The sequence below is a fragment of the Oncorhynchus nerka genome, linkage group LG4 (genome assembly GCF_034236695.1).
Source record: "Oncorhynchus nerka isolate Pitt River linkage group LG4, Oner_Uvic_2.0, whole genome shotgun sequence".
Lineage (NCBI taxonomy): Eukaryota > Metazoa > Chordata > Actinopteri > Salmoniformes > Salmonidae > Oncorhynchus > Oncorhynchus nerka.
In genome coordinates, this window is record NC_088399.1 from 73684351 (window position 1) to 73705482 (window position 21132).

Here is a 21132-nt window from a genome sequence, read left to right on the forward strand (position 1 = left end):
CAGCACGCTCACATAGGAGGATGCGCCCTAGTCCCTGGGTCGGATTCCGTCTGAGTACAGTCTGTCTGTCCTGTTGCTGCTGTAACCTGTATTCATTAAACCATCGTTGCTTGCATCTTGCATCCGCCTCTGTATTGTTACATAAGAAGGATATCAAAGCATCTAAAACCTGAAATACTATTTCTACATTGTAGCATTTTGTTATAATCATAGATCAGCACATCAACTTAAGCAGCCCTGTTGTCTATAAGCTGTTCAACATCAAGAAAACATCCCTTCATAAAGAGGACATATACAGTATAAAGAAACAGGGCGTGTGATCACATCTCCTTGGCCCTGTGTATGGCCTTAATTAGATTTTTTTTTTTTTTTGCATTAATTCTGCCTGGTTTCAGGGTTAAAACAGAAACAACTCAAATGGTTAAGTGTAGGTATTAATTCCTAGTGGTTAAGGTTAGGGCTATGGTTTGGGGAAGGATTAAAACAAAATAATGATCATCAACTATTCTCATGGCTTGCTAGAGCATTGTGAATTGTGTTGGTGCAGTGGTCTAAGTAGTGCCCTCTTACTCTGAGCATCACGAGTTTGTGCCCAGTGCTGGGCAATCATTTATTCTATTCTTTGTGAGCACCGAGGAAAGCATATATCCAGGGGCGCAACTTTGGTTTAAGAAACTGCGGGAACATAATTATACATTTTATTTACATTTGATTTTTATCCAGTCCGATAAACACCCGACTGCTCGGAGGTGTCCGCATGGTCCTAAATCACACTGTTGCCTTGTTTTGTATCACATTCCAATGATAAAACTGTGGGGACCAAAAGGCAATTTCAGAATGTGTTGGGGAGGGGCATCCCCCCCCCATTCCCAGTGAAAGTTGCGCCCCTGCATATATCAATGTTCTCAGGACCTTTTCAAACGTCTGAAATCCGCCATCTATGTATGGCCACACATAAAGAAACATTCATACATGAGTGCTTTGTTCATTCTTCTCTTTTGCTCTAGACAGCTGGCTGTTGATCTGTATAAGGACTTTTAAGACCTGTGCTGCGACTGTAGATAGGAGTGTAGACGAGAGATTGGCGGGGCACGCACACAGATTGGCGGAGCAAGAGGCAACGGAGCGGGCCACTGTCATTAACGTGCCCATCGCTGTTATTGCAGGCCTAATGACATCCTTCTCAGACGGCATGCTGGGAAAACGGAGGCGGGAGGCCCGGCTCTATCGTCTGCCGGCACCAGCCGCCCCTCCCATCAAAGAGCATTGTAACATGTCTCTTCCTTTTCCTGAACGAGGGACACACACACACTCTTCTCTCTCTTTTCCTCCCACAAAAAGGAGAGACACAGGCCCTCCAGATAATGTCTTTCACGGTTCAGCGGCTGTACAGGGCTTCCCTCCTGCCTCCCTGACATGGGAAAATGAATAGTTCCTTTTTGAAACAAATTGGCATTACACCCCTCAATGAATTAATGCCTGGATGCTTCTCCCCGCCTTGACATGGGGGATGGGGACAGGGGTTTGTGAGGCGATAAAATATAAAGATCCATCTGACAGCGTTTCATTTTTCAATCTTTTTGTATATGAATGTGTGTGAGAGGGACAGAGAAGCAGACAGAAAGGAGAAAAGAAAGAGAGACTAAAGGAAGGAAGAGGGGGGAGGAAGAGTGTGCGTTTGTGTATAAATGTTCGGAGGATTGTAAAGATAAGCATGAGTGTGTGTGGAGCACCACCCCCTACTAGTGCTGGCACATGACTGCAGTTTAAATGGGGCTGAGAGTCCTTTGTGAGGATAAATAATATAGAGCAACACATTATGACCCAAGGAACACAGAGGAGTCACTGTGCTGTCTCTGGTCCTACGCAACACTCCATTACTGTAGGCTAGGATCTAGCATGGATCCCAAATGGCACCCTATTCCCTATATATATTTAATGTGAAATTATCAAGCAGAATGGTTGCAATTTCCTTTCTCATTTTTATGACTGCAGTTGTCCCAAAGCTTTGTATAAGGAGGGTTCTTTTTTGATGTTGACAAAGTCAAATTGAATGAATGTCATAGAGACAGAGACGATATTAAAAACATCATATATTTGTGGAAATGAAGTTAATTGGCATTTAAACATTTCCAAAGTATCTAAATACATACTCTTGGCAAGTGCATATCTCCCCCAGGAAAAACAAAAAACCATGACATTTTCCTTGTTGCGTTCATGTTAAATCAAAACATAGAATAATACATTGGTAGCACTTAAACAGGCAAATCAAAGGCAAAACATGTTGATTGTAGTTTCTAGACAGCTTGTGTTAAAAGCCTAAGAAATCCTACTTGTGTTTGTTTCCTTTGACTTGTAGAGCGGCCACAAACAAAGAGGATCGCTGACGTCAAATGGATTGTGCTACCAACAGGCCACATCATGTGTATAAGGTTACTGACATGTCAGACAGTATGAACATAAATGCATACAAATATAAAACTAAAACTAGACCAAATAGCACCAAAACAGAAGTGATACAAGACCTGTATGGCAAAACTATTTCAATTCAACGGTGATGAGAGATTGTATAAGAAATACTCGACACCACTGAATACTCAACAGTGTATGTAAGCCGGGCATTGAAAATATAGCAAGATCCCAGATCTGTTGGTGCTGTGCAGCCAACTCTAATGCAGCCAACTCTTCTTGTTTGTGACAGCACAAACAGATCTGGGAACAGACTACTGAGAACATCACACTGTATTCTGATTAGTGTATGAAAATAGATCTGAGGGAAAAAGTTTGGTTGGTCAAGTTCATAAAAACATCAAGCAGGCACATATCCTTTAACAGTCTGACTGGACTGGTCCAGCCAGGCACTTTCCCTGGGTTTTATATTTATTTGATTTCATCTCTGCTGCAAATTAAATCCAGGATGGATGCCCCTGAAAACACAAATCTATTACTGGGCCCCACTGAATGAAAACCGTCTCTGTCAGAATACATTGATGTGCTTTTTCATTAAGTTCTTATATACAAACCATAGAAAAACATTTTAGAATATATAACCTAGAATAGATTCTAGATTGTATATTTATATGATAAAACCTACATATCAGTGACATCTCCAGTTACCATAGCGAGTGTGAGGGTTCAGCCCTGTCCCGTTTGAAAATAAAAACTATTCCCTCTAAAAGATAACCAAATGCATTCTGTTCTCTAAAATATACTGTTCCTCTGGCTACAAAACTAACGTGGGTAGTACCTCTGTGCTCTGTCCCATATCTTACTGAAGAGAAAAGATGAGTTAGCATGGTCCCAGATCTGTTTGGGCCATCTTGTGGTTGTGCTGCAAAAAAGCACAAACAGATCTGGGACCAGGCTAGAGATAAGCAGTAATGGCAGTAAAACGGTGAGACACTGCAGACTGTCCTGTTTGCTACAGATCTTTCAAGCGGAATTGACGACACTGACCATCCGGTGACCACTAACATTTGATCATTGTGCTCAAGATGTGGTAAAACTGTTTTGTTTCAGTTGGGAATTTCGGTTGGGAATTTGTGCTCTGTCGTTTCCTCTTGGACAGAATCGTCCTCTTCGTCCTCATGTTCCTCCTGAAACATAAAACAATGTATAAATCGGATCAACACAGAATATTCAAAGTCCCCAAAATGGGTCTGTAGAAGGTGAAACATATCAAAGTCCTTTAGACCATAGTTGGACAAATCACATCCTAACTCACAACCACAAATTAGATTTTTAGAAAGGTCTGTCAAAATACCAACAGGGATAAGTAGTTAGTGTTGGTAGGTTAGTGTCGTGCCGGTGTTAGTTAGTGCTGACTTCCCTGCTAACAACACTGCTCAGCAGCCATTTCCTATTAAAACATAGAGCTGTAGAGAGGCTGGGCCCAGAGGGGGCAGGCGACAGCAGCAACAGTGACTAAACGACTCTGACAGATGCAATTATCTCCATCTCTAGAGGTTAATATACACACTGAGTTAGAACCACATCTACACACTATACACACTGTTAGAAACAGCGGGCCTTTACATCCACACCAAGAATCTACACTAGGCCTACACCTCATGTAGGTCTGTCCATCTGCACGTTCGTGTGTATGTACCGTGGGGCAAAAAAGTATTTAGTCAGCCACCAATTGTGCAAGTACTCCCACTTAAAAAGATGATCGAGGCCTGTAATTTTCATCATAGTTACACTTCAACTATGACAGACAAAATGAGAAAAAAAATCCAGAAAATCACATTGTAGGATTTTTAATGAATTTATTTGCAAATTATGGTGGAAAATGAGTATTTGGTCAAAAACTTTTGTTAATCTCAATACTTTGCCAACAAAGTATTGAGATTAAGGGCCTTAATCTAAAATTGATTAAATTTTTCCCTCATCAATCTACACGCAATACCTCACAATGACAAAGCGAAAACAGGTTTTTAGAATTTTTGCTAATTTATTAAAAATTAAAAACAGAAATACCTTATTTACTTATTTATAACTATTCAAACCCTTTACTATGAGACTTGAAATTGAGCCCAGGTGCAACTTGTTTCCATTGATCATCCTTGAGATGTTTCTACAACTTGATTGGAGTAGACCTGTGGTAAAATCAATTGATTGGACATGATTTGGAAAGGCACACACCTGTCTATATAAAGTCCCACAGTTGACAGTGCATGTCAGAGCAAAAACCAAGCCATGTGGTCGAAGGAATTGTCCGTAGAGCTCTGGGACAAGATTGTGTAGAGGCACAAATCTGGGGAAGGGTACTAAAAAATGTCTGCAGCATTGAAAGTCCCCAAGAACACAGTGGCTTCCATCATTCTAAAAAGTTTGGAACTGCCAAGACTCTTCCTAGATCTGCCCACCCGGCCAAACTGAGCAATCGGGGGAGAAGGGCCTTGGTCAGGGAGGTGACCAAAAACCTGATGGTCACTCTGACAGAGCTCCAGAGTTCCTCTGTGGAGATGGGAGAACCTTCCAGAAGGACAACCATCTCTGCAACACTCCACCAATCATGTCTTTATGGTAGAGTGGCTAGATGGAGGCAACTCAGTAAAAGGCACATGACAGCCCGCTTGGAGTTTGCCAGAAGGCACCTAAAGGACTCTCAGACCATGAGAAACAAGATTCTCTGGTCTGATGAAACCAAGATGGAACTCTTTGGTCTGAATGCCAAGCATCACGCCTGGAGGAAACCTGGCACCATCCCTATGGTGAAGCATGGTGGTAGCAGCATCATGTTGTGGGGATGTCTTTCCGCGGTGGAGACTAGTCAGACTAGTCAGGATTGAAGGAAAGATGAACAGAGTTATGTACAGAGAGATCCTTGATGAAAACGTGCTCCAGAGCGCTCAGGACCTCAGACTGGGGCGAAGGTTCACCTTCCAACAAGACAATGACCCTAAGCACACAGCCAAGACAAAGCATGAGGGCTTTGGGACAAGTCTCTGAATGTCCCTGAGTGGCCCAGACAGAGCCCGGACTTGAACCCAATTGAACATCTCTAGACAGACCTGAAAATAGCTGTGCAGCGACGCTCCCCATCCAACATGACTTACAGGTGTGCCAAGCTTGTAGCGTCATACCCAAGAAGACTCAAGGCTGTAATCGCTGCCGAAGGTGCTTCAACAAGGTACCTGAGTAAAGGTTCTGAATACTTACGTAAATGTGATTTATTTTATTCTAAAAATCTGTTTTTGCTTTGTAATTATGGGGTATTGTGTGTAGATTGATGAGGGGAAAAAACAATTTAATACATTTTAGAATAAGGCTGTAATGTAACAAAATGTGGAAAAAGTCAATGGGTCTGAATACTTTCCGAATGCACTGTATATTTACAGTACCAGTAAAAAGTTTGGACACACCTACTCATTCAAGGGTTTTTCTTAAATAGTACTATTTTCTACATTGTAGAATAATAGTGAAGACATCAAAACTATGAAATAACATATGGAATCATGTAGTAACCAAAAATAATGAAACAAATCAAAGTATATTTTATATTTGAGATTCTTCAAAGTAGCCACCCGTTGCCTTGATGGCAGCTTTGCACACTCTTGGCATTCTCTCAACCAGCTTCATGAGGAATGCTTTTCCAACAGTCTTGAAGGTGTTCCCACATATGCTGAGAACTTGTTGGCTGCTTTTCCTTCACTCTGCGGTCCAACTCATCCCAAACCATCTCAATTTGGATGAGGTCGGGTGATTGTGGAGGCCAGGTCCTTCTTGGTCAAATAGCCCTTAGGTGGGAGGTGTGTTTTGGGTCATTGTCCTGTTGAAAAACAAATGATAGTCCAGCTAAGTGCAAACCAGATGGGATGGCGTATCGATGCAGAATTCTGTGGTAGCCATGCTGGTTAACTGTGCCTTGAATTCTAAATAAATATCAGACAGTTTCACCAGCAAAGTACCCCCACACCATCACACCTTCTCCTCCATGCTTCACAGTGGGAACCCCACATGCGGGGATCATCCGTTCACCTACTCTGCGTCTCACAAAGACACGGAGGTTGGAACCAAAAATGTGAAATTTAGAATCATCAGACCAAAGGACCGATTTCCACTGGTCTACTGTCCATTGCTCGTGTTTCTTGGCCCAAGAAAGTCTCTTCGTATTATTATTAGTGTCCTTTAGTAGTGGTTTCATTGCAGCAATTCAACCATGAAGGCCTGATTTACACAGTCTCCTCTGAACAGTTGTGGTTGAGATGTGTCTGTTACTTGAACTCTGTGAAGCATTTATTTGGGCTGTCATCTGAGGTGCAATTAACTCTAATGAACTTATCCTCTGCAGCAGAGGTAACTCTGGGTCTTCCTTTCCTGTGGCGGTCCTCATGAGAGCCAGTTTCATCATAGCGCTTGATGTTTTTTGTGACTGCACTTGAAGAAACTTTCAAAGTTCATTAAATTTGCCAGATTGACTGACCTTCATGTCTTAAATTAATGATGGACTGTCATTTCTCTTTGCTTATTTCAGCTGTTCTTGCCATAATATGGACTTACTCTTTTACCAAATAGGGCTATCTTCTGGATACCACCCCTACCTTGTCACAACACAACTGATTGACTCAAACGCATTAAGAAGGAAAGACATTCCACAAATTAACTTTTAATAAGGCACACCTGTTAATTTAAATGCATTCCAGGTGATTACCTCATGAAGCTGGTTGAGAGAATGCCAAGAGTGTTTCAAGCTGTCATCAAGGCAAAGGGTGGCTACTTTGAAGAATCTCAAATATGAAATAGATTTAGATTTATTTAACACTTATTTGCTTACTACTTGATTCCATATGTGTTATTTCATAGTTTTGATGTCTTCACTATTATTCTACTATGTAGAAAATGAATGAGAAGGTGTGTCCAAACTTTTGACTGGTACTGGATATATATATTTTCTTTCTAAGATGCACATTCTCTCCTCTCCTCAGTTCCTGAATTCATGTGCTGCTGCTGTAGGGAGGGGGGCATTGTCTAGGCAACTGAAGACTGGTTTGCTACAACACCTTGCTTGTTTCAGCAAGGAGCAACAAAGTTTGGACTCAACCTCACGAATGCCCGGCCGTTCAGTCATCTGTTCGTTCCACAAAAAAATAACTTTGTTATGACGATTATTTTGTTTTTATGAGTCTTCATCCATAACCCTATTTCCTATGGTATTTATTATAACACAAGAGCAAATCTCCCAAACCTCCCAAGTGCACTTCAACAGCAGCTAATTGGGCGAATTGAGTATCTAAACATCAAGCCCCCTCCCAGGTATTCAGAGTATCTCTCGCCACATACAGTATCTAAGGATGCGTCCCAAATGGCACCTTTTCACCTATCTAGTACACTACTTTTATCCAGAGCCCTATGGGCCCTCCCTATTGGCCCGGTGAATAGGGTGAACTGGGACTAGGGTGCCAATTGGGACACAGCCTAACTACGTAGCAGGATCCCCCAGGCTTGTTAACTATAAGACAGTAACTGTGGAGTCATAAATCAACCAGGGGCCAGAGTTTAGTTCTGGTTCATATATCACCCTGTAACTCACACAAACCTTGTCTGTGTCTGCACCTCTCTGGACACACTTTTGATATGCAGCCTGCCCCTGGTGAAAAATGCCTTACTTTTTCCTGAACTCAGGATACTTCTCTACTTCCCTCCTCCGCTCGGTCCTTGTGGGCCGATATAAATCTATCGTTGCCGGGGACGACATGTTGTGAACCCCGGCCGCCGTACATATCGGCCTGTGCCATCCACCAAATCTCTCTGACAAGCCTGCCAATTTTCCAATTACCTGTGGTACCATTCACTATCACATCCCCAGGCAGATCTCTCTCGCTCTCCCTCTTTCTCCTTCCTTGATGTAGTGTCTGTCCCTGGAGAGAAGGGGGAGGGGAGACACCCCTGTTCCTGGCCTCTTGGGGACTGATTTGCAGGGCCTGCTGCTAATCTCCTCCTCTCCCCTCCATCCACCTCCCTCCCAGGAGTATGACGGCACTACACAATATATACTGAAGGAACTAAGGAGAGAGATGGCCAATAGAAACATAGAAACGTGCTGATATGATCATTACTATCACTGCTGTGGGATTCATTAGAGACGCCATTGGAAATGGAGGACAAGTAACTAACCACAACTCTATGCTGTGGTGTACCCTTTCCATTATGACCACGGCCATTAGATCTGGCACCAAGCTAGGAGAAACCCTGGGCCTGTTCCGTAACAGAAACAGGAGAGTGAGATAGTGGGTCCAGCCTTGTGTCAGGGTCCCTGACAGACAGAGTGATATTTGCTCTGTGAGGAGCAGAATGGAGAGGCAGAGAGCCACCAGAAAGATGTCTCAGAGGGTCTGGTGAAAGGGAGAGAGCAGTGGAGGAAGAGGGGATAAGAGGGAGAAACTGACAGGCTCTGGCATATCTCCATCCCTACCCTCTGGAAGAGAGGTAGGGGGATGGAGGGGATGGGAGAAAGAGAGAGACAGGAAGGGAGAGCTCTCCATGGGTCCCCAGCCCTCTGGCACCAGCAGCATATACAGATGATAATGAAATGCCATACTTTTTATTCTAATTGAGTTTGGTGTTCTTAAAGGGCATGCAGAGCCTGTCGTCCACCGCGCTCCTGCTTTCTCACACACTGCTACTGCTGCTCTCAACATGTGAGTCTGGAAGGAGAGGAGGAGGAGAGGAGAGAAGGTGGGTAGAGAGGGGGGGGAGAGAGAGAAACAGGGAGACTACTCCCCCCACACAGGAGAAGGAGAGGAGGAGGAGAGGAAAGAAGGAGGGTAGAGAGGAGGGGAAGAGAGAGAAACAGGGAGACTACTCCCCCCACAAGGAGAGCAAGGAGGAGAGGAGGAGGAGAGCAAAGAGAGGACAGAAGTGAACCCTAGGTGGCAACAAAGGCTCATGGAGCTGCTAATGTGCATGAGGCTGAGACCCCCGCTGCCTGGTAGGAAGAACGACATTGCTCTAAAAGACGAGTGAAGCACCCCCCCTCCTCACTCCCTCCCTCCCGCCCACACACGCCATGCAGGCAACTTCATAAAGCGGGATTAAAAATAATGCTGTAAAAGAAAATGTAAATGTCCAACGCTGCATGTCTCATTCTTTAATGAGCTTTAGCACTGGTCCTTTATCAAGCCGGCGCAGTCCTCAAAAGAATTAGCAGCTAATTAGTATGACTTATTTTCCTTATCGTGTTTTCTGCTTTTATTGTATTTAGTAGTGTGGTTGTCTGTGGTGCACTGTGTGTGTGTGTGTGTGTGTGGTGGAGGAAGCAGTGCTATGGTACTGGGTTTCTTTGATAGGTGCTGCTGGGTGGTTCTGGGGGGTTCACAGCATCCCAGCAAGGTATTGATGCTCCTAGAGCCACATGAAAACACCCACAGTGTGAACAACATTAAAGCACACAAATAACTACCGATCAAAACACCTCATGTGACCCAAACTAAAGACCAAAAAAGAGCACACACAGGCAGACACACACTGGTGTGAAGCCCTGTGTGTATTCATAGTCATCAAACACTATTTTTTCATAAAGATGTTTCAATTCCAATGGCACAAAACAAATGGATTAAGCCAATGAAGAGTCGTGTGTCTGTGTGAAGAGCTGTGTGCCTGTGTGTGAAGAGCTGTGTGTCAAGAGCTGTGTGTCTGTGTGTGAAGAGTTGTGTGTCTGTGTGTGAAGAGTTGTGTGTCTGTGTGTGAAGAGCTGTGTGCCTGTGTGCGAAGAGCTGTGTGCCTGAAGAGCTGTGTGCCTGTGTGCGAAGAGCTGTGTGCCTGAAGAGCTGGGTGCCTGTGTGTGAAGAGCTGTGTGTGAAGAGCTGTGTGCCTGTGTGTGAAAAGTTGTGTGTGTGTGAAGTTGTGTGTCTGTGTGAAGAGCTGTGTGCCTGTGTGTGAAGAGCTGTGTGTCTGATGAGTCGTGTGTGCATGTGTGTCAATGTTTGAGCATGAATATGTGTATAAGTGTGTGTGTGTATGAGAGTGGGAGGTTATGAGCGTGAATGTGTGTGTGTGTATGAGAGTGGGAGGTTATGAGTGTGAATGTGTGTGTGTATGAGAGTGGGAGGTTATGAGCGTGAATGTGTGTGTGTGTGTGTGTGTGTGTGTGTGTGTGTGTGTGTGTGTGTGTGTGTGTGTGTGTGTGTGTGTGTGTGTGTGTGTGTGTGTGTGTGTGTGTGTGTGTGTGTGTGTGTGTGTGTGTGTGTGTGTACTGGTGTGTACTGGTGTGTTTTAAAGCCTCTTTTGCCATTCAGGTGAGGACACAATAGCATTGGTTGGGTCATAAACAGTCGCTTCATTAGCTTGCTCAGACTGTGCGTTACGCGCTACATTTAACCCCCTCTCACTCACACACTCCGCCTCTTCTCCTCTCTCCCCTCCTCTACCTCGCTCTTCTCTTCTCCAGTCCTCTTCTCCCTCACTTTTCCCTCCCCTCCCCTCTCCTCTCTTCCCTACTCTTCTCCCTCTCCTAATGTCTTCCTTTCCATTGCTCCCTACACACCACCGCCCAGCCAAACCAGTTACCAGAAAGCAGCACAATTACATTTCATGACTGGGCATATTTGTGATTCCCATTTCATTTATTACAAAGGGCATTCATTAATCTCCCTTCCTTTCCGAGAAGTGGAATTTCATTTTAGTGAGCCGTGACAGATACTGAGGTGAGCCTACCAGGCCAGGTCTAATTTAATCAGAGGTAAAATGCACAAGCGGGAGGTTTTTTATCCTCTGTTTGATAAGCGCTGATGCTCACAGGGAAAGTATATGGTGGTGGTGGGAAGAGAAGTCATTTCTCTCTGTTTCCAATTTCAACCATTTAAAAAGTGGCACGGAATCATAAATAGCGGCTAAAGTGCTTGGTAGGAATCTGCAGGCCAAATTGGCCCAAGTGCCTCCTCCATTATCTCTGAGTGCTGGAGAGGAGAAACAAATCAGGAACTAATAAAAACAACAGAAACATCAAAGAAGCGGAACATGAGGGACCAGAGGACAAGCCAATGAGAAGCCTGGCAGCTTGAGAGATTGTTGACTGCTGAATGTGGCTATGAAGGACTGGAAAGAGCACTAAGATGCATTCCAATAATCTCTTCTTTCTCTTGTGCACTTGTTCACTTCCCTCCACGTATTTGACAGGAAATGACTGTCGCAAGTAGTGAACACGTCAGGAGGAATAATTCATTATTGGGAAATACCCCTAGAGAGGTAATATATGGTGATTAAACTACAGGACTCTACACTAAAGAGGTTGACTGGTCTGTTGACTGGTCATCTAACTACACGGCACTAGAGAGAGGTACTGTACTGTTGACTGGTCATCTAACTACAGAACACATGAGAGGTACTGTACTGTTGACTGGTCATCTAACTACAGGACACTAGAGAGGTACTGTACTGTTGACTGGTCATCTAACTACAGGACACTACACTAGTCTCTCTCTAGACTATTATATGATGGACATGAGAGTACAGTCTCTCTCTCTCTCTAGACTATTATATTATGGACATGAGAGTAGTCTCTCTCTCTCTCTAGACTATTATATTATGGACATGAGAGTAGTCTCTCTCTCTCTCTCTCTCTCTAGACTATTATATTATGGACATGAGAGTAGTCTCTCTCTCTCTCTCTCTAGACTATTATATTATGGACATGAGAGAAGTCTCTCTCTCTAGACTATTATATTATGGACATGAGAGTACAGTCTCTCTCTCTCTCTAGACTATTATATTATGGACATGAGAGTAGTCTCTCTCTCTCTCTAGACTATTATATTATGGACATGAGAGTAGTCTCTCTCTCTCTCTCTCTCTAGACTATTATATTATGGACATGAGAGTACAGTTTCTCTCTCTAGACTATTATATTATGGACATGAGAGTAGTCTCTCTCTCTCTCTAGACTATTATATTATGGACATGAGAGTACAGTCTCTCTCTCTAGACTATTATATTATGGACATGAGAGTACAGTACTATTATATTATGGACATCTCTCTCTCTCTAGACTATTATATTATGGACATGAGAGTACAGTCTCTCTCTCTCTCTCTCTCTCTAGACTATTATATTATGGACATGAGAGTACAGTCTCTCTCTCTCTAGACTATTATATTATGGACATGAGAGTACAGTGTCTCTCTCTCTCTCTAGACTATTATATTATGGACATGAGAGTACAGTACAGTAGACTATTATATTATGGACTCTCTCTCTAGACTATTATATTATGGACATGAGAGTACAGTCTCTCTCTCTCTCTAGACTATTATATTATGGACATGAGAGTACAGTCTCTCTCTCTCTCTAGACTATTATATTATGGACATGAGAGTACAGTGTCTCTCTCTCTAGACTATTATATTATGGACATGAGAGTACAGTGTCTCTCTCTCTCTAGACTATTATATTATGGACATGAGAGTACAGTGTCTCTCTCTCTCTAGACTATTATATTATGGACATGAGAGTACAGTGTCTCTCTCTCTCTAGACTATTATATTATGGACATGAGAGTACAGTCTCTCTCTCTCTAGACTATTATATTATGGACATGAGAGTACAGTCTCTCTCTCTAGACTATTATATTATGGACATGAGAGTACAGTCTCTCTCTCTCTAGACTATTATATTATGGACATGAGAGAGACTATTATATTATGGACATGAGAGTCTCTCTCTCTCTAGACTATTATATTATGGACATGAGAGTACAGTCTCTCTCTCTCTAGACTATTATATTATGGACATGAGAGTACTCTAGACTATTATATTATGGACATGAGAGTACAGTCTCTCTCTCTCTCTCTAGACTATTATATTATGGACATGAGAGTACAGTCTCTCTCTCTAGACTATTATATTATGGACATGAGACTATTATATTATGGAGTACAGTCTCTCTCTCTCTCTAGACTATTATATTATGGACATGAGAGTACAGTCTCTCTCTCTAGATTTACATTTATGGACATTTAAGTCATTTATATTATGGACATGAGAGTACAGCTCTTATCCAGACTATTATATTATGGACATGAGAGTGTCAGTTTCTCTCTCTATGACTATTATATTATGGACATGGAGTACAGTTTCACTTTAGACTATTATATTATGTGCATCTAGGTCTATTATATTATGGACATGAGAGGGGACTATTATATTATGGACATGAGAGTACAGTTTCTCTCTCTCTAGACTATTATATTAACATGAGAGTGGGACTATTATATTTCAGGTGTCTCCTCTCTAAGACTATTATATTATGGACATGAGAGTACTGTCTCTCTCTCTAGACTATTATATTATGGACATGAGTTTGTTCCACCAGACTATTATATTATGGACATGGGGTACAGTTTCAGACTATTATATTATGGACATGAGAGTACAGTTTTCTCTGGACTATTATATTATGGACTGAGACAGTTCCTCAGTGGTATTATATTATGGACATGAGCAGGCCAGACTATTATATTATGGACATGAGAGTGCCCTCTGACTATTATATTATGGACATGAGAGTACAGCCTGACTATTATATTATGGACATGAGCCTCTCTCTAGACTAGTATATTATGGACATGAGAGTAGTTCTCTCTCTCTCTCTAGACTATTATATTATGGACATGAGAGTACACCATGGTCTCTCTAGACTATTATATTATGGACATGAGAGTACAGTCTCTCTCTCTCTCTAGACTATTATATTATGGACATGAGAGTACAGTCTTCTCTCTCTGACTTATAGATGGATTATGGACATGAGAGTACAGGAAGACTATTATATTATGGACACCAGATTATATTATGGACATGGGCTCTCTTCTGGACTATTATATTATGGACATGAGAGTACAGCTCTCTAGACTATTATATTATGGACATGAGAGTACAGCAGTAATCTCTCTAGACTATTATATTATGGACATGAGAGTACAGTGCCTCTTAGACTATTATATTATGGACATGAGAGTACTCTCTCTCTCTAGACTATTATATTATGGACATGAGAGTAGTCTCTCTCTCTGTCTGTAGACTATTATATTATGGACATGAGAGTACAGTCCTCTCTCTCTCTAGACTATTATATTATGGACATGAGGGTAGTCTGTCTCTCTCTAGACTATTATATTATGGACATGAGAGTACAGTCTCTCTCTAGACTATTATATTATGGACATGAGAGTAGACAGTCAACTCTCTCTAGACTATTATATTATGGACATGAGAGCAGTCCTCTCTCTAGACTATTATATTATGGAGGAGAGTAGCTCTCTCTCTGACTATTATATTATGGACATGAGGTTCATTATATTATGGACATGAGAGTGATGATCTCTCTCTCTAGACTATTATATTATGGACATCTGCCTCTCTCTCTAGACTATTATATTATGGACATGAGAGTACAGTCTCTCTCTCTAGACTATTATATTATGGACATGATTACTATTATATTATGGACATGAGAGATTAATTGTGTCTCTCTAGACTATTAGCAATGATAGGAGTTTCTCTCTCTAGACTATTATAGGTTATGGACAGAGCCAAGTGACTCTCTCTCTAGACTATTATATTATGGACATGAGAGTACAGTCTCTCTAGACTATTATATTATGGACAGAGCCCTCTCTCTCTAGACTATTATATTATGGACATGAGAGTACAGTTCTCTCTCTCTCGACTGGACATGAGAGTACAGTCTCTTCTCTCTCTCTAGACTATTATATTATGGACATGAGAGTACAGTCTCTGTCTCTAGACTATTATATTATGGACATGAGAGTACAGTCTCTCTCTGCCCAACTCTCTCTCTCTAGACTATTATATTATGGACATGAGGTACAGTATCTCTCTCTAGACTATTATATTATGGACATGAGAGTACAGTCTCTCTCTCTCTCTTAGAGGACATAGTTAGACTATTATATTATGGACATGAGAGTACAGTTTCTCTCTCTAGACTATTATATTATGGACATGAGAGTACAGTCTCTCTCTCTATTATATTATGGACATGAGAGTAGTCTCTCTCTCTAGACTATTATATTATGGACATGAGAGTACAGTCTCAGACTATTATATTATGACATGAGAGTACTCTCTCTGACTATTATATTATGGACATGAGAGTACCTGACTATTATATTATGGACATGAGAGTAAGGTCTCTTCTAGACTATTATATTATGGACATGGCCAGAGTACAGTCTCTCTCTCTCTAGACTATTATATTATGGACATGAGAAGTCTCTCTCTCTCTAGAAATATTATGGACATGAGAGTACAGTTTCTCTCTCTAGACTATTATATTATGGACATGAGAGTACAGTTGTTGACTATTATATTATAGTGTAGGTCTTCTCTCTCTAGACTTTATTATGGACAGGAGAGTGCAGTCTCTCTCTCTAGACTATTATATTATGGACAGGAGAGTACAGTTTCTCTCTCAGACTATTATATTGGATGAGAGTACAGTGAGACTATTATATTATTATGGACATGAGAGTCAGTGTCTCTCTGGTCTAGACTATTATATTATGGACATGGGATAGGGTCAAGCTCTCTCTCTAGACTATTATATTATGGACATGAGAGTACAGTCTCTCTCTCTCTCTAGACTATTATATTATGGACATGAGAGTACAGTCTCTCTCTCTCTCTAGACTATTATATTATGGACATGAGAGTCATCTCTAGAGACTATTATATTATGGACATGAGAGTACAGTTTCTCTCTCTAGACTATTATATTATGGACATGAGAGTACAGTTTCTCTCTCTAGACTATTATATTATGGACATGAGAGTACAGTATTATATTATGGACTCTCTCTAGACTATTATATTATGGACATGAGAGTAGTCTCTCTCTCTAGACTATTATATTATGGACATGAGAGTACAGTCTCTCTCTCTCTCTCTCTCTAGACTATTATATTATGGACATGAGAGTAGTCTCTCTCTCTCTCTAGACTATTATATTATGGACATGAGAGTACTCTCTAGACTATTATATTATGGACATGAGAGTACAGTCTCTCTCTCTAGACTATTATATTATGGACATGAGAGTAGTCTAGACTCTCTCTCTAGACTATTATATTATGGACATGAGAGTACAGTCTCTCTCTCTCTAGACTATTATATTATGGACATGAGAGTACAGTCTCTCTCTCTAGACTATTATATTATGGACAGTACAGTCTCTCTCTCTAGACTATTATATTATGGACATGAGAGTACAGTTTCTCTCTCTAGACTATTATATTATAACATGAGAGTACAGTCTCTCTCTCTAGACTATTATATTATGGACATGAGAGTACAGTCTCTCTCTCTCTAGAATATTATATTATGGACATGAGAGTGGTCTCTCTCTCTCTAGAATATTATATTATGGACATGAGAGTACAGTCTCTCTCTCTAGAATATTATATTATGGACATGAGAGTAGTCTCTCTCTCTAGACTATTATATTATGGACATGAGAGTACAGTCTCTCTCTCTCTCTAGACTATTATATTATGGACATGAGAGTACAGTCTCTCTCTCTCTCTAGACTATTATATTATGGACATGAGAGTACAGTCTCTCTCTCTCTCTAGACTATTATATTATGGACATGAGAGTACAGTCTCTCTCTCTCTCTCTAGACTATTATATTATGGACATGAGAGTACAGTCTCTCTCTCTCTAGACTATTATATTATGGACATGAGAGTACAGTTTCTCTCTCTAGACTATTATATTATGGACATGAGAGTACAGTCTCTCTCTCTCTCTAGACTATTATATTATGGACATGAGAGTACAGTCTCTCTCTCTCTAGACTATTATATTATGGACATGAGAGTACAGTCTCTCTCTCTCTAGACTATTATATTATGGACATGAGAGTACAGTCTCTCTCTCTAGACTATTATATTATGGACATGAGAGTACAGTCTCTCTCTCTAGACTATTATATTATGGACATGAGAGTAGTCTCTCTCTCTCTCTAGACTATTATATTATGGACATGAGAGTACAGTCTCTCTCTCTAGACTATTATATTATGGACATGAGAGTAGTCTCTCTCTCTCTCTCTCTACTATTATATTATGGACATGAGAGTACAGTCTCTCTCTCTAGACTATTATATTATGGACATGAGAGTACAGTCTCTCTCTCTAGACTATTATATTATGGACATGAGAGTACAGTCTCTCTCTCTCTCTCTCTAGACTATTATATTATGGACATGAGAGTACAGTCTCTCTCTCTCTCTCTCTCTAGACTATTATATTATGGACATGAGAGTACAGTCTCTCTCTCTAGACTATTATATTATGGACATGAGAGTACAGTCTCTCTCTCTCTCTAGACTATTATATTATGGACATGAGAGTACAGTCTCTCTCTCTCTAGACTATTATATTATGGACATGAGAGTAGTCTCTCTCTCTCTCTCTAGACTATTATATTATGGACATGAGAGTACAGTCTCTCTCTCTAGACTATTATATTATGGACATGAGAGTACAGTCTCTCTCTCTAGACTATTATATTATGGACATGAGAGTACAGTCTCTCTCTCTCTAGAATATTATATTATGGACATGAGAGTAGTCTCTCTCTCTCTCTCTCTAGACTATTATATTATGGACAGGAGAGTACAGTTTCTCTCTCTCTCTCTAGACTATTATATTATGGACATGAGAGTACAGTCTCTCTCTCTAGACTATTATATTATGGACATGAGAGTACAGTCTCTCTCTCTCTCTCTAGACTATTATATTATGGACATGAGAGTACAGTCTCTCTCTCTCTCTAGACTATTATATTATGGACATGAGAGTACAGTCTCTCTCTCTAGACTATTATATTATGGACATGAGAGTACAGTCTCTCTCTCTCTAGACTATTATATTATGGACATGAGAGTACAGTCTCTCTCTCTAGACTATTATATTATGGACATGAGAGTACAGTCTCTCTCTCTCTCTAGACTATTATATTATGGACATGAGAGTACAGTCTCTCTCTCTAGACTATTATATTATGGACATGGACATGAGAGTACTCTCTCTCTCTCTAGACTATTATATTATGGACATGAGAGTACAGTCTCTCTCTCTAGACTATTATATTATGGACATGAGAGTAGTCTCTCTCTCTCTCTCTAGACTATTATATTATGGACATGAGAGTACAGTCTCTCTCTCTCTCTAGACTATTATATTATGGACATGAGAGTACAGTCTCTCTCTCTCTAGACTATTATATTATGGACATGAGAGTAGTCTCTCTCTCTCTCTCTAGACTATTATATTATGGACATGAGAGTACAGTCTCTCTCTCTCTCTAGACTATTATATTATGGACATGAGAGTACAGTCTCTCTCTCTAGACTATTATATTATGGACATGAGAGTACAGTTTCTCTCTCCAGACTATTATATTATGGACATGAGAGTACAGTGTCTCTCTCTCTCTAGACTATTATATTATGGACATGAGAGTAGTCTCTCTCTCTCTCTCTAGACTATTATATTATGGACATGAGAGTAGTCTCTCTCTCTCTAGACTATTATATTATGGACATGAGAGTAGTCTCTCTCTCTCTAGACTATTATATTATGGACATGAGAGTACAGTCTCTCTCTCTCTAGACTATTATATTATGGACATGAGAGTACAGTCTATTATATTATGGACTCTCTCTCTCTCTAGACTATTATATTATGGACATGAGAGTACAGTCTCTCTCTCTCTAGAGACTATTATATTATGGACATGAGAGTGAGACTATTATATTATGGACAGGAGAGTACAGTCTCTCTCTCTCTAGACTATTATATTATGGACATGAGAGTACAGTCTCTCTCTCTAGACTATTATATTATGGACATGAGAGTACAGTCTCTCTCTCTCTCTAGACTATTATATTATGGACATGAGAGTACAGTCTCTCTCTCTCTAGACTATTATATTATGGACATGAGAGTACAGTCTCTCTCTCTAGACTATTATATTATGGACATGAGAGTACAGTCTCTCTCTCTAGACTATTATATTATGGACATGAGAGTACAGTCTCTCTCTCTAGACTATTATATTATGGACATGAGAGTACAGTCTCTCTCTCTCTAGACTATTATATTATGGACAGGAGAGTACAGTCTCTCTCTAGACTATTATATTATGGACATGAGAGTACAGTGTCTCTCTCTCTCTAGACTATTATATTATGGACATGAGAGTACAGTCTCTCTCTCTCTCTAGACTATTATATTATGGACATGAGAGTACAGTCTCTCTCTCTCTAGACTATTATATTATGGACATGAGAGTACAGTCTCTCTCTCTCTAGACTATTATATTATGGACATGAGAGTAGTCTCTCTCTCTCTAGACTATTATATTATGGACATGAGAGTAGAGACTATTATATTATGGACATGAGAGTACAGTTTCTCTCTCTCTCTAGACTATTATATTATGGACATGAGAGTACAGTATATTATGGACATGAGAGTACTTCTCTCTCTAGACTATTATATTATGGACATGAGAGTACAGTCTCTCTCTCTCTCTCTATTATATTATGGACATGAGAGTACAGTCTCTCTCTCTCTCTAGACTATTATATTATGGACATGAGAGTACAGTCTCTCTCTCTAGACTATTATATTATGGACATGAGAGTACAGTGTCTCTCTCTCTCTAGACTATTATATTATGGACATGAGAGTACAGTGTCTCTCTCTCTCTAGACTATTATATTATGGACATGAGAGTATCTCTCTCTCTCTCTAGACTATTATATTATGGACATGAGAGTAGTCTCTCTCTCTCTCTCTCTACTATTATATTATGGACATGAGAGTAGTCTCTCTCTCTAGACTATTATATTATGGACATGAGAGTAGTCTCTCTCTCTCTCTCTCTCTCTCTCTCTAGACTATTATATTATGGACATGAGAGTAGTCTCTCTCTCTCTCTAGACTATTATATTATGGACATGAGTGTACTAGTTATCAGGAGAGTACTCTCTCTAGACTATTATATTATGGACATGAGAGTAGTAGACTATTATATTATGGACATGAGAGTACAGTGTCTCTCTCTCTCTAGACTATTATATTATGGACATGAGAGTACAGTGTCTCTCTCTCTCTAGACTATTATATTATGGACATGAGAGTAGTCTCTCTCTCTCTAGACTATTATATTATGGACATGAGAGTACAGTTTCTCTCTCTAGACTATTATATTATGGACATGAGAGTACAGTCTCTCTCTCTCTAGACTATTATATTATGGACATGAGAGTAGTCTCTCTCTCTCTAGACTATTATATTATGGACATGAGAGTAGTCTCTCTCTCTCTCTAGACTATTATATTATGGACATGAGAGTACAGTTTCTCTCTCTAGACTATTATATTATGGACAGGAGAGTACAGTTTCTCTCTCTAGACTATTATATTATGGACATGAGAGTACAGTCTCTCTCTCTCTAGACTATTATATTATGGACATGAGAGTACAGTTTCTCTCTCTAGACTATTATATTATAACATGAGAGTACAGTCTCTCTCTCTAGACTATTATATTATGGACATGAGAGTAGTCTCTCTCTCTCTCTCTCTCTCTCTCTAGACTA

General features: G+C 40.4%; 1 protein-coding gene across 4 annotated transcripts in view; it reads right to left on the bottom strand.

Moving 5' to 3' along the window:
• Window positions 1-2075: 2075 nt before the first annotated feature.
• The window catches only part of LOC115129042 (PHD finger protein 14-like), a 187619-nt gene continuing 168562 nt past the window's right edge, over window positions 2076-21132 (bottom strand). For all 4 annotated transcript variants that reach the window (XM_065017824.1, XM_065017822.1, XM_065017823.1 and 1 more), the window contains one exon: window positions 2076-3596. In XM_065017824.1, the coding sequence (XP_064873896.1) occupies window positions 3516-3596 (81 nt within the window). In that variant the 3' untranslated portion in view covers window positions 2076-3515. The remainder of the gene's footprint in view (window positions 3597-21132) is intronic.